Source organism: Lynx rufus, unplaced genomic scaffold, assembly GCF_022079265.1.
Source record: "Lynx rufus isolate CCGP_SWC_20201006 ecotype Redwood Valley unplaced genomic scaffold, mLynRuf1.p SCAF_2, whole genome shotgun sequence".
NCBI classification, from domain to species: Eukaryota; Metazoa; Chordata; class Mammalia; order Carnivora; family Felidae; genus Lynx; species Lynx rufus.
This window is the reverse complement of record NW_025814834.1, coordinates 353,749-368,040: the sequence shown is the minus strand read 5'-3', so window position 1 is coordinate 368,040 and position 14,292 is coordinate 353,749. Positions and strand designations below refer to the sequence as shown.

Here is a 14,292-nt window from a genome sequence, read left to right as displayed (position 1 = left end):
ACAGTGTTCCCCTCAGAACAGTTTTCCCCTCAGGATAGTGTTTGCCTCAGGACAGAATTTACCTCAGGTCATTTATCCCCTCAGGACAGCTCTTTCCAGGGGAGTTTTCTCCTCAGGATAGTGTTCACCTCAGAGTTTCCCCTCAGAAAGCATTCCCCTCAGGACAACGTTCCCCTCAGGACTGGACTGCATTCCCCTCAGGACAGCATTCCCCTCATGACTGGACAGTGTTCCCCTCAGGACAGCGTTCTCCTCAGGACAACGTTCCCCTCAGGACTGGACTGCATTCCCCTCAGGACGGCATTCCCCTCATGACTGGACAGTGTTCCCCTCAGGACAGCGTTCTCCTCAGGACAACGTTCCCCTCAGGACTGGACTGCATTCCCCTCAGGACAGCGTTCCCCTCAGGACAACGTTCCCCTCAGGACTGGACTGCATTCCCCTCAGGACAGCATTCCCCTCATGACTGGACAGTGTTCCCCTCAGGACAGCGTTCTCCTCAGGACAACGTTCCCCTCAGGACTGGACTGCATTCCTCTCAGGACGGCATTCCCCTCATGACTGGACAGTGTTCCCCTCAGGACAGCGTTCTCCTCAGGACAACGTTCCCCTCAGGACTGGACTGCATTCCCCTCAGGACGGCATTCCCCTCAGGACTGGACAGTGTTCCCCTCAGGACAGCGTTCTCCTCAGGACAACGTTCCCCTCAGGACTGGACTGCATTCCCCTCAGGACGGCATTCCCCTCAGGACTGGACAGTGTTCCCCTCAGGACAGCGTTCTCCTCAGGACAGTCTTCCCCTCAGACCTGGACTGCATTCCCCTCAGAAGAGTGTTCCCTTCAGAACTGGACAGTGTTCCCCTCAGGACAGCATTCCCCTCAGGACTGGACTCCATTCCCCTCAAGACATTCCTTCCTCTCAGAACCAGACTGCATTCTCCTCAGGACAGCGTCCCCCTCAGGACTGGACAGTGTTCCCCTCAGGACAGCGTTCCCCTCAGGACTGGACAGTGTTCCCCTCAGGACAGCGTTCCCCTCAGAACTGGACAGTGTTCCCCTTAGGACAGTGTCCTCCTCAGACAGCCTTCCCCTCAGGAAAGCATTCCCCTCAGGACTGGACTGCATTCCCCTCAGGACAGCATTCCCCTCATGACTGGACAGTGTTCCCCTCAGGACAGCGTTCTCCTCAGGACAACGTTCCCCTCAGGACTGGACTGCATTCCCTTCAGGACAGCGTTCTCCTCAGGACAACGTTCCCCTCAGGACTGGACTGCATTCCCCTCAGGACAGCATTCCCCTCATGACTGGACAGTGTTCCCCTCAGGACAGCATTCTCCTCAGGACAACGTTCCCCTCAGGACTGGACTGCATTCCCCTCAGGACAGCGTTCCCCTCAGGACAACGTTCCCCTCAGGACTGGACTGCATTCCCCTCAGGACAGCGTTCCCCTCAGGACAACGTTCCCCTCAGGACTGGACTGCATTCCCCTCAGGACAGCGTTCCCCTCAGGACAACGTTCCCCTCAGGACTGGACTGCATTCCCCTCAGGACAGCGTTCCCCTCAGGACAACGTTCCCCTCAGGACTGGACTGCATTCCCCTCAGGACAGCGTTCCCCTCAGGACAACGTTCCCCTCAGGACTGGACTGCATTCCCCTCAGGACAGCGTTCCCCTCAGGACAACGTTCCCCTCAGGACTGGACTGCATTCCCCTCAGGACAGCATTCCCCTCATGACTGGACAGTGTTCCCCTCAGGACAGCGTTCTCCTCAGGACAACGTTCCCCTCAGGACTGGACTGCATTCCCCTCAGGACAGCGTTCCCCTCAGGACAACGTTCCCCTCAGGACTGGACTGCATTCCCCTCAGGACAGCGTTCCCCTCAGGACAACGTTCCCCTCAGGACTGGACTGCATTCCCCTCAGGACAGCGTTCCCCTCAGGACAACGTTCCCCTCAGGACTGGACTGCATTCCCCTCAGGACAGCGTTCCCCTCAGGACAACGTTCCCCTCAGGACTGGACTGCATTCCCCTCAGGACAGCGTTCTCCTCAGGACAACGTTCCCCTCAGGACTGGACTGCATTCCCCTCAGGACAGCATTCCCCTCATGACTGGACAGTGTTCCCCTCAGGACAGCGTTCTCCTCAGGACAACGTTCCCCTCAGGACTGGACAGTGTTCCCCTCAGGACAGCGTTCTCCTCAGGACAACGTTCCCCTCAGGACTGGACTGCATTCCCCTCAGGACAGCGTTCCCCTCAGGACAACGTTCCCCTCAGGACTGGACTGCATTCCCCTCAGGACAGCGTTCCCCTCAGGACAACGTTCCCCTCAGGACTGGACTGCATTCCCCTCAGGACAGCGTTCTCCTCAGGACAACGTTCCCCTCAGGACTGGACTGCATTCCCCTCAGGACAGCATTCCCCTCATGACTGGACAGTGTTCCCCTCAGGACAGCGTTCTCCTCAGGACAACGTTCCCCTCAGGACTGGACTGCATTCCCCTCAGGACAGCATTCCCCTCATGACTGGACAGTGTTCCCCTCAGGACAGCGTTCCCCTCAGGACAACGTTCCCCTCAGGACTGGACTGCATTCCCCTCAGGACAGCGTTCTCCTCAGGACAGTCTTCCCCTCAGACCTGGACTGCATTCCCCTCAGAAGAGTGTTCCCTTCAGAACTGGACAGTGTTCCCCTCAGAACAGTTTTCCCCTCAGGATAGTGTTCACCTCAGAGTTTTCCCTCAGAAAGCATCCACCTTAGGACAGTTTCCCCTCAGGTCATTTTTCCCTTCACAGCAGCGTTCCCCTCAGGGCAGCATTTTGCTCAGGACAAAGTTTTCTTCATAGTAGCCTTTCCTTCTGGGCAGTTTTCACCTTAGAATGACACAAAAGTCAGGATGAAATTCCCTTCAGATCAGGGTTCTCAGGTCACCATTCCCTTCAGGATAGCTTTTCCCTCAGGGCTGCAAAACCTCGGGATGCCTGGGTTGCCCAGTCAGTTATAAGTCAACTCTTGGTTTCAGCTCAGGTCATGATCTTGAGGTTTCATGAGTTCGAGCACCGGGTCAGGCTCTGTGCTGGCAGCACAAAGCCTTCTTGGGATTCTGTCCCTCTCTGTCCCTCCCCCACTCGCACTGTTTCTGTCTCTCTCAAAATAAATACACTTCAAATTTTTTTTACTTCATTTTTTTAAAAGTTTTTTTTAATGTTTGTTTATTTTTGAGAGAGAGAAAGAGAGAGCAAGCACGAGTGGGGAGGGGCAGAGAGACAGAGAGGGAGACACAGAAGCAGGCTCCAGACTGCAAGCTGTCAGCACAGAGCCTGACACGGGGCTTGAACTCACGAACCGCGAGATCATGCCCTGAATGAAAGACGCTCGACCAACTGAGCCACCCAGGTGCCCCGAAAAATTTTTTTGAAAAAAGGCTGCAGACCCTAAAGACAGGGTCCCCTTAGTGCAGTTTCCTCTTCAGGACATCAGGACATCATTCTCCTCAGACCCCCTTCCCCTAAGGACAGCATTTCCCTCAGAGCAGTGTTCCCTCAGGACAGCATGAGAGGCAATAGCGTGCTGAGGGCTGGCGCTCCCGATGCCTGCTGATCCGTGATCCACAGTTGACCCGTATAGTTGTCGCTGTCCTTGCTGAGCTCACCAGCTGCGGTAGGATGCGCAGGACGTGTCTAGGCCGGCAGTGGGCCTTTGCACACAGGTCTGCTGGCTTATAGTTCAGGTTTTTCCCCCAGACGTGTTAGAGCTCCCTGAAGGGAACGTGCCAAGGAAAGTACAGAGCGCCTCTGGGGAGCCGAGGTCGGCGACATGGCAGAAGCAGCATGTCTTCTCGTAAGGACCAGTTGTCACCGGTGTGGAAGACAATGGGGCCAGCCGTGCTCTCGCTGTTCAGGGGTCTCACTCCGGCTAAACACACCCGGGACAGGTGCCCCGCCCACATGCTCATCCTGGCATCCTGCCCGGGACTCAAACCCACTCGTACTGCTCTGGGCTTCCGAGCCCTCATGGCCTCTCGCTGGGCTGGCCGCCGCCTCCATCCCAGGCCCGTCCTGCCTTCCGGCCAGTCCAGCCAGACTCCTGACATATTGTAGGCCCCACTCCCAGAAGCCCGGGGGGCCCACAGATCCCTCAGTTCTGTCTTCAGAGAGCCCTGCTCGCAGCCCCTTCTCTTACCCTGAGACTTGTTTGGTTTTCTGAGCCACGTAGCAAATTCGTCATTTCTATCCCAAAAGCACTTGCACAAATTTAAAATCAAAACACACACAAATCTGTTTGAGGTTATCGTACCACAGACGTTATATGTAACGTTAGTAAAACGAACTGATTTAATATTGAAACCTTCTAGAAGGTAGAGAGGGACTGGCTGGGATTATCTGTGTAATACTCAGAATCCATACACGTGTGCTTTGATTTGTGCTGTAAGAATATTAGGAGTGATCATTCCCACTCCAACGAGTGGCTCGAACACCCGCTCTGCTCTGCGCGTGGCTGGGACCTACGGCCTCTGCGGGGCTGAGGGCAGAGGGGGCTTGGTCTGTTTCCCCGCCGCCCAGCACCACTGTGTCGTGTGACGCAGGTTACGGCCCTCTCAGCCCCAGCCCTTCATCTGTAAAGTGGGGCTAACACCCCGTGTCCCCTCACCACACGTGGTGGTGACCCTGTGGCTGAGCCCCGCACTCCCGTCTGAGTGCCGTCTGGTCGCACGCGCACCGGCCGTTCTTTTCTGTCTTGCCCCACTGAGGTTTCCGGCTGACCAGGCTGTCCACGCGGGCCCCCCTCTCCCGCCCTCCTAACCTAAGGCCCTCCCTTTTATGCCCCAACAGGAGTTCACCAGCTACTTCCAAAGGCACGATGAAGTCCTGACGGAACTGGAAAAGGCCACCAAACGCTTTAAGAAGCTGGAGACGGTGTACAAAGAGTTTGAGCTCCAGAAAGTCTGCTACTTGCCCCTGAATGCGTTCCTGCTGAAGCCCATCCAGCGGCTGGTGCACTACCGCCTGCTGCTGAGCCGGCTGTGCGGCCACTGTGAGCCCGGGCACCGTGACTACGCGGACTGCCGTGGTGAGCGTGGGCCGGACGGGCGGGAGCCGGTGTGGCCCAGAGCTGGTGTGGACGGGTGCCAGAGGCCCGGCTACGGGGCAGCATGCTGGCTTTCTTACTGGGAACTGGGGAGTGCGTGGCTTCCCCCCTGGGAGGGCTGGTCTGGCCGCAGTCCCCTCCCCTCCCGCCCAGCTGCCGGAGAGGTGGGTGCCTGTCCTTTAGCTCTGCCACTCCAGGGCAGGGCTCTTCTCTGCACGTCTGCGCAGTGTAGGGAAGGACTCCGATCGCCTCGCAAAGTCACAGTGGCCTTCTGCTGTGAGGGGTTCCCCCCCCCACCCAAGTCCACTGCCGGTAGAGAGCAGCAGAAAGCTGACCCTTTCTGGCCTTGAAGCCTTGGCTCTAAAAGTCAAGCATTTGAGCCAGCATGGCCCATCAGAAGCTTCTGATATTAATGAGCTTGGTCATTTTTATTTGTGTTAAAGGGACAAAGGAGCATAAACCCAGAGCTTTTAAGCCTACAGACGACCTCTAGTTGTGCGCTTCTGGTGCCAGCCTTTGTGCGAGTCCCCTACTGTCATTGGAAGATGAAAGATTATTTAGCTGGTCCCCACCTAGTCCTGAAGGGAGTAAATAAGATACTTTCTAATGTGTCATAGGACACTGACATCTCCCTTCCTCTTCATTCCAAAAGCAAGGGCTTTCTGCTCGATAAAAGGACAAACTTGTGGGAAATCCTCGCAAGCACATTTAGGGTGATACAAGTACAGAGCGTTTATAAAAGTCCGTTGGCCGTGGGGTGGGCGGTGCCGGCAGGGGAGGCCCGGGCTCCAGGACACGGCAGGGAGGCCAGTGCAAGCGGAGGGGGTGGGGCCCGCTCGCTACCACCGGCTTCCCACTTGGTGGAACCCATCCCCGGGCTGATGCGTGAGAGGGCTGGGGTTTTGCTGATGCAAAAACCCAGCAAGGTTGCGTGTCTGAACGTGCTGTGTAAATTGTTAACATGACACAGTGTTGATTAGCCGACAGCCTGGATGGGTTTGCCTCAGAGCCTGGCCATCTCTAGAGCACTGGGAAAGCCACGGACGAAACACATGCTTAGCTGACAGCAGCGGTCAGGGCCCCTTCCCACCTGTTCCCCGACCTGCAGGGCCTCCTTGAACCTGTTGGGCAAAAGGGGATCCCTTTAGGTTGAGGCTTGCGTTGTGTTTTTTTATTTTTATTTTGTTAATGTTTATTTATTTTTGAGAGAGAGAGACACACACACAGAGTGTGAGCAGGAGAGGATCAGAGACAGGGAGGCACAGAATGCAAAGCAGGCTCCAGGCTCTGAACTGTCAGCACAGAGCCCGACGCGGGGCTCGAACTCACAGACCGCGAGATCATGACCTGAGCTGATGTCAGGCGTTTAACCGACCGAGCCACCCGGGAGCCCCTCGTGTTGTTATTTTATCTTTCATTCAGTAAGGGTTTCCTGAGGGCGCTGCCTGGCACTGGCTCGGGGCCACACGTGTGTGTCTGATCCCTCGACACCACTGTGATTCTGTGGAGACTCAGGCACAGGTGGGCCTGGGGACATCAGTTTGGCAGTGGGTCAGACACGTGTCCCCAGCTTCCACAGCCAACAAAGGTGCGGTGCGAGCCCACGTTCCGGCCCTGTGCTCCATGCACACAAGGCGTCTGAGAGCGAGGGACACCGGCGAGGCAGCCCGCGGTGCACCGGCAGAGCAAAGCAAGCATCCGTGCGCCCCGCGTCCAGACTCTACGGGAGCCCGGCAGCACAGCAAGGCCGGATGCCGCAGGCGCTCAGGGGCGTGCACCGTCCCTGGGGCTCTCCCAGCGGTTCCTCCGGAGGAGTGGCTCATCAAAGCGCGTGCTTTCTTATCCGATTTGATCCTCTTAAAGCTGTGAGGCAGGGGTGGGCACCCCGCTGGGAGCAACCGACCTGCAGGGGCGGAGCTGAGGGCGCAGACAGCTCCCGCCGTGCCTCTTGGGCGCACCAGGCAGTGGCCAGGCTGTCAGCGGAGGTTCTGGCGGGAGGGTGGAAGCTTCTCTGAGCCGTCCCCAAAAGGAAACAAAATGTGGCCGCTCTGCTCTGGCCAAGCGGCTGCTCCCGGTGTGGCCTGGTCAGGGCGGCGTGGTGAAGGCCACCCTCCGTGGCTGCTTTTGTGCTTTGTCTGAATGAGTTTCCCGTCCTGATGATAAACCTTCATATCCGTACTGGAACTACAAGACTGGCATGTGTTTCTCGATTCAAGGAGAAAAAGGACAAAGGTTTTGAAGATGCGAATTATTCACCTTTCAACTACAGTAGCTAGTTCTCCGTAAAAAACAAATACGGCCGTGCCCAGAACGGCAGTTATTCACAAAGACCATTCTTCCTGTTTTCCAAGCCGGAGCGTTAGCTAGTCAGTGGTTTGGACGGAACAGGTCCAAATTTCGAGGCATCTGCAGGGACCCCCACGTGCTGTCCCTGGCAGCTGCAAACCATGGACGGCAGTCCCGTGAGGAGTTGGGAGTAGAATGTTCCTTGGGTTAAAACTGCCTTTTAAAATGCCAGTTCCTGTTGCAGAGGTGTGGGTGGAGGGTTCCTCTCATGCCCACCTTCCCCGGTGCCTGTACTGAGGGGTCTCTCCTCACAGATGCCCTCCAGGCCATCACAGAGGTGACCTCCACACTGCAGCACAGCCTTGCCCGGCTGGAAAACCTCCAGAAGCTGACGGAGCTGCAGCGGGACTTGGTCGGCATAGAGAATCTCATCACTCCCGGCAGGGTGAGTGACTTCGAGGAAGTTTTTTGAGATGGTCACCTAATTGTTTGGTTTTTATCCAGTGTAGTTCACAATACGTTGTTGTGTTGGCTTCGTGTGTGCGATACAGTGATGGTTCTGTGCTCCTCACGGTGAGTGGGCTCTCAATCCCCCTCACCTGTTTTACCCATCTGCCCACCCACCTCCCCTCTGGGAACTACCAGTGTGTTCTCTATAGGTAAGAGTCTTTGCGGGGTGGGGGGGGGGGGGGCGTTGTCGCTCTCTTTTTTTTTTTTTCATTTGTTTCTTAAATTCTACGTACGAGTGAGAGCATATGGTATTTGTCATTCTCTGACTTCTTTCGCTTAGCATGATATTCTCTAGATCCATCCACGTGTTCGCAAATGGCAAGATTTCATTCTTTTTTATGGCTGAGTAATACCCCATCTTATCTATACACCACGTCTTCTTTATCCATTCATCCGTCAGTGGACTTGGGTTGCTTTTATATCTGGGCTATTGTAGATGATGCGGTTGTGAACTTAGAAGTGCAGATATCTTTTCAAATAGTGTTTCCATATTCTTTGGGTAAATCAACCATAGTGGAATTACTGGGTCGTAGGGGAGTTCTATTTTTAATTTTTTGAGGAACCTCCACACTGTTCTCCAGAGTGGCTGCACCAGTTTGCACCCCCACCAGCAGTGCACGAGGGTTCCCGTTTCTCCACATCTTCATCAACACCTATTGTTTCTTGTGTTTTTAAGTCATTCCAACAGGTGTGAGGTAGTATCTTGTGGCTTCCATTTGCACTTCCCTAGTGATGAGTGACATTGAGCATCTTTTCATGTGTGTTGGGATTCCGGTTTCATGTGTCTGTTGGCCATGAGGATGTCTTTGGAGAAATTTCTGTTCATACCTTGGATTATTTTTTCATGTTGAGTTGTGTAAGTTTTTATATATTTTCGATACTAGTCCTTTCTCAGATATGTCATTTGCAAATATGTTCTCCCATTCAGTAGATTGCCTTTTGTTTTGCTGTTTCCTTTGCTGTGCAAAAACTTATTTTGATGTAGTCCTAATAGTTTAGTTTTGCTTATGTTTCCCTTGCCTCAAGAGAGATATCTAGAAAGATGTCGCTAAGGCCCATGTCAGAGAAATTATTCTGAAGTTACCTCTTCTAGGATTTTTATGGTTTCAGGCCTCACATTTAGGTCTTTAGTCCATTTCAAACTTATTTTTGTGTATGGTGTGAGAAAGTAGTCCAGTTTTCCCGGCACTGTTTGTTGAAGAGACCGTCTTTTCCCCACTGTATATCCTTGCACCTTTTGTCAAAGGTTAATTGACCATATAAGCATGGGTGTATCTCTGGGCTCTATTCTGCTCCACTGCTCTATGTGTCTGTGTTTGTGCCGGTACCACACTGTTTTGATGGCTCCCTCTTTGTGGTACGTCTTGACATCTGGGATTGTGATGCCTCCAGCCTTGTTCTTTTTCACTTCATTGCGTGTAATTGAGACCTGGGTCACATACTGCAGAATTCATCTTTCCAAAGTGTACAGTCCAGTGGTCTTTAGGGTGTCCACAAGGTTGTGCAATCAGCATCGCTAATTCTAGAACATTTTCATCCCCCGTGAAAGAAACCCTGCACCTGTTAGCCACTCCCCTCCCCCGTCCCCAATCCACGGCAGCTACTAATCCACTTTCCGCGCATTTGCCTCTTCTGGACGTTTCCTCTAAGTGGAATCACTGTGTGGCCTTTGCGTCTGGCTTCTTTCACTGAGCGTCATGCTTTCAGGTTCGTGTTGTAGCACGTCAGGGCCTCACTCACTTTTGTGGCTGTAAATTCTGTTCTCTGCATACAGCATGCTCTCTGTATCCGTTCATCTGCTGGTGGACTCTTGGGCTGCTCCCCCTAATGGGGACCGTGAGCAACGCTGCTGTGAACGTCTGTCCCTGCCACACGGGTCCATCTGTGAACACGTTTCCAGTTCTCCTGGGTAGACACTTAGGGGTGGAACTGCTGGGTTGTATGGGAACTGGGTTTAACCTTTTGAGAAACTGCCAGTTTTCCAAAGTCTTTCAGAGTTACCGGACAGCTTTACGTTCCCACCAGGGGTGTGTTGGGATTCCGGTTTCTCTGTACCTTGTCCCTGTGAGTCTAGGCATCGGGCTGCTACACAGGGTGTCTCACCGTGGTTACGATTTGCGTTTCTCACACAGCGGATGCCAAGGTTTTTGTTGTGTGTTTGTCGGCCATTTGTGTGCCTTCTTTGGTGAAATGCCACTTCAGATCCTTTTCTCCACCCGGGTTGTCTTTTCGCTGTTGAGTTGTGAGATTCTTTATCTGTTCTGGATACCAGACACTTACCAGAATAGGATTTGCAAATATGCCCTCCCATTTTGTGGGGTGTTTTTTCACTTTCTCAATGGTATCACAACACAGAAGGTGTTGGGTTTTGTTTTTAGGGATTTCTTAAATTTTTTTATTTATTTTTTTTAAATGTTTGTTAATGTTTATTTACTTTTGAGAGAGAGTGACTGTGAGTGGGGGAGGGGCAGAGAGAGGGAGACACAGAATCCAAATGGGGCTCCAAGCTCCAAGCTGTCAGCACAGAGCCCGACACAGGGCTCGAACTCACGGACTGTGAGATCACGACCTGAGTGGGAGTTGGATGCTTAACCGACTGAGCTACCCAGGCGCCCCCAGAGATTTTTGATTTTCACGAAATCCAATTTACCTATTCTCTCTTGGGTTGCTCGTGCTTTAGGTGTCACAGCTGAGACATCACTGCCCAGTCCACAGTGTGAAAATATACGTCTGTGTTTTCTTCTAGAAGCTTTCTGTGTTTCAGCTCTTATATTTGTTAATGTTTATTTATTTTTGAGAGAGTGCATGAGCAGGGGAGATTACAGACAGAGGATCCAAAGTGGACTCCATGTTGACAGCAGATGGCCCGATGTGGGCTCCAACTCACGAACAGTGAGATCATGTCCTGAGCCAAAGTCAGACGCTCAACCAACTGAGCTACCCAGGCTCCCCTCAGCTCTTATATTTAGATTTGATCCATTTTTAGTTCATTTTTATGTGTGGTGTGAGGTAGGGGTCCCACTCCATTCTTTCCCACGTGGACATCTAGTGTTCCCAGCACCATTTGTTGAACTGTCCATAGACACAGATATGCAGGTTTCTTTTTGAACCCTAGTTCCCTTCCGTGGGTCTACATGTCTCCTGGCTGCTTGCTCCTTGCTTCGCCACTAATGCTTTTTGCTTTGAACTTAGTACTGTCAACCTAAGAAGACGTTTTTAAAGGTTGCATGGGGGATGTTTCTCATCTTAACACAAATTAGACTGTGGTGTGTAAGTCATGTGTCCGTGTTAGCCTTGTTAGAAGGTATGGAGAATGTGGGATCACAAAGAAAAGGAATGAGCTACACTAAAATGTATAGGAAGGGGGAGCCTGGGTGGGTCAGTCTGTTGAGCGTCCAACTTTGGCTCAGGTCATGATCTCGCGGTTCCTGAGTTCGAGCCCCGCATCAGGTTCTGTGCTGACAGCTCAGAGCTTGGAGCCTGCTTCGGATTCTGTGTCTCCCCCTCTCTCGGCCCCTCCCCTGCTCGAGCACTGTTTCTCTCTCTCTCTTTCTCAAAAGTAAATAAAACATTAAAAATTTTTTTACGTACAGGAAGGTTCTGACCTCCTGGAGTCAGGGCTTTGGTTGGTACCCAGACAGCTCTGTGTCCTTTCTCTCCTTGCCACGTGGCTGAGGGTTGCAGCTGGCTGTGAGCTCCTGGAGGTCAGTAGGGCTCTCAATACAGGCTGTTTCTCTCGGTGCTCCACGCAATGGGTTATCGGTGGTGGCCCAGGGGACCGTCACTACAGGGACTGGAAAACCGGGCGGGGTCTCTGTGTGGCCCGGCAAGTTGCTCCACGTCTGGGGCCACAGGGGACTGATGGCAGCTGCTTGGCTCAACGCCTGGCACGAAGTGGCTGGTCTGCAAACACTTGCTGCCATAGTTTTTTTAGCCCAAACCTCTAACGTCTTTATGACTCAGGGCTCCTGGTCTCCCTGCTTGCTAAATGCTCATGTCAGAGACAGAAGCCACACCAGAGACGTGAGCAGAGGAGTTTAAGAGCCAGGGTTATTAACTACGAAGAAAGTTGATAATGAGGTACCAGAGGGCCAGCAGGGCCCTGTCGGAGAGGCAGGACGCAATTGCCACCCGGGGCGAGCCTGCAGCGCCGCAGGCAGTGTTTGAGGGAAGGGCAGCCACGGACCTGGGACACGCTCCCCGGAGAAGGAGAAGGGGCTGCTGCCCTGCGGCTCCCCGGGGCAGAGGGGGAGGAGCCCGCTGTGTGAAGGGAGGAGCCCTGCAAACAGGACTGGGGGCCGCAGGAAGGGGCTGGGCTCCCCGCTCACCCTCAGCCGAAGAGTGAGAAGAGTGCGTGCGGCTGGGCAGGTGGGTCCGCAGGGGTTCCGCGAAGTCTTCCGTTTTACGCCCTCACTCGGTCCATTCGAGGGCCGGGGTCTCTGGCGAGTGCTCAGGGTGTGAGGCTCACGCTCCTGCTTCTCTGAAAGGAATGACAGATGGCAGCAGAATGTCTGGAAATTGTCCAAACCAGAATTCTTCGGAATTACCAGGACCGACCCTTCCCGCCATTGGTATGGGCAGTCAGGCCTGTGTGGACGCCCGAGGGCCTGGGAAGTGCTGCTTCCGGGGCAGGTGGGGAAGTGTGAGGGTGTGCCTGGGGCCTGGTGGTGCCATCAGGCCCTGGCGGCCGAGGCCCCACCCTCTCCTCCTCCGTGGAGGGACAGCCCAGGACGAGTGTGGGCGGCTCCCACCAGGGCCTCATTCCTTTGGGGTGGAAAAGCCTGCGTGGTTTGGGGAATCGTTTCTCCAAATGCCAGTGCCCAGGTGGCAGCTGACACTAATTACCTGTGAACCTTTGGTGGGAACCAGCTGTCCCTTCCTGCCTCCCATTCTCAGGCTGCTCTGGCCGAGTTTTTCCTCAAAGCTGAACTCCGGTATCTCTGTGTCTGAACCTTCCAGAAGCTTCCCCTCGACAAGAACAGTGCCCTTTGCATTCCATGAAGGCTCTCAGCATAGCTGGCCGGTGGCGAGACGGGGCTGCAGGTGTTCAGCAGACAGTCTGGGGACCGACTTGGATGCCAAGGGAGGCAGGCGGGGGAGGGGGGGAGGGGAAGGGAAGAGGTCGGAAAAGCATGGAGCGTCCTGGGTAGGAGGGCACTGTCGAAGGGTCGGACGGGGGCCTGTGAGTGGCTCATCCAGACGGGCTCAGAGAAGTATAAATGGTGACATCACCTGGCCCTCAGCCCCGCCAGCACACCACCTGCAGAGGTGGCCTTCGGCACAAATAGGACCTCATCTCTCTCTTTCAGGAGTTCATCCGCGAGGGCTGCCTTCACAAGCTCACCAAGAAAGGTCTGCAGCAGAGAATGTTCTTTCTGGTAGGTGGGGTGGGTGTGGTTGTGTCCGGTGAGCCAGTGCTGAGGCCCAGGCAAGCAGCCCCAAGTCAGACAGGAGCCCGCCTGGGACGGCACGAAACACTCGCAGCGAGGCGCCTGCCTCGTTCTGTGTTCTGGGAGCCTGTCTGCAAAGGCCATCAGAAAACCAGAAGATAGCAAAGTCCACATTCCCGTTGCTGCAGGAATGTTCTGCTGAGAGCTGGCTTTGCCTCAGAGAGGCCCTCCCGGCGGGTCCCCTTGATCGGCTCCCTTCCTCCTGCCACTTAGGAGACCCCAGCCTGAGCCACCCTGGCTGAGCCTGACCGGAGGACCAGCCAGAAGTCGCCACCGCCTCCAGCTGGCGGGCACTGGGCATGCGGGCCTAAGAGATCTGCTGCCTCATGTGGTTACCAGCTCGTCAAAATAATCGTGTGACTGAAAAAAAAAATCCCTTTTTTGCCCCAAATCTCCAGCAAGCTGAGCAAATTTGATAACCACATAAAGGCCCCAGGCGCTGAAGTGGGTCTCTTAAGACATTGAAACCTGTCGCTTGCTTTTAAGCTTCCCGTAATAAAGCCTGTCGTCTTCAGTTCTCAGATATGCTGCTCTACACAAGCAAAGGGGTCACGGGTACCAGCCACTTCCGGATCCGGGGCCTCCTTCCTCTCCGTGGCATGCTGGTGAGTGCCAGGCACCGCGCCGGTGGTCGTTACTATCCCTCCTCACGCTCCAGCCCACCTGCCGTTCCCCTGGGGGCCTGTCCTTCCTTAGACGGCACAATGGGAGACCCCAGTTGGGTGCTCAGGGAATGGGGCTGACCCAGCTCTTGAAAAAAAAAAAACCCGATCCCCTTTCACTGCTCTTGTGCTCATCCCTTCTCACGTGGGCCGTTCTCTTCACGTCGTCTGATCGTTCCTAGTCCTGTCACACGTGCACATGCGTGCACAGCTTCAAAACCGGAAGACAGCACCACCAACAAGTCGTCAGGCTGTAGCTGGGGGCTGGGCTCGGGCCTTCCCTCCATGTTCTAGGAGC

The 14,292-nt window shown here is 54.4% G+C and overlaps 1 protein-coding gene across 1 annotated transcript in view; it reads left to right on the top strand.

Moving 5' to 3' along the window:
• FARP2 (FERM, ARH/RhoGEF and pleckstrin domain protein 2) overlaps positions 1-14,292 on the top strand; it is a 108,790-nt gene that overhangs the window by 87,373 nt on the left and 7,125 nt on the right. Inside the window, exons 18-21 of the mRNA XM_047085476.1 lie at positions 4,831-5,068; positions 7,687-7,817; positions 13,192-13,260; positions 13,848-13,937. Of these exons, the coding sequence (XP_046941432.1) occupies positions 4,831-5,068; positions 7,687-7,817; positions 13,192-13,260; positions 13,848-13,937 (528 nt within the window). The remainder of the gene's footprint in view (positions 1-4,830; positions 5,069-7,686; positions 7,818-13,191; positions 13,261-13,847; positions 13,938-14,292) is intronic.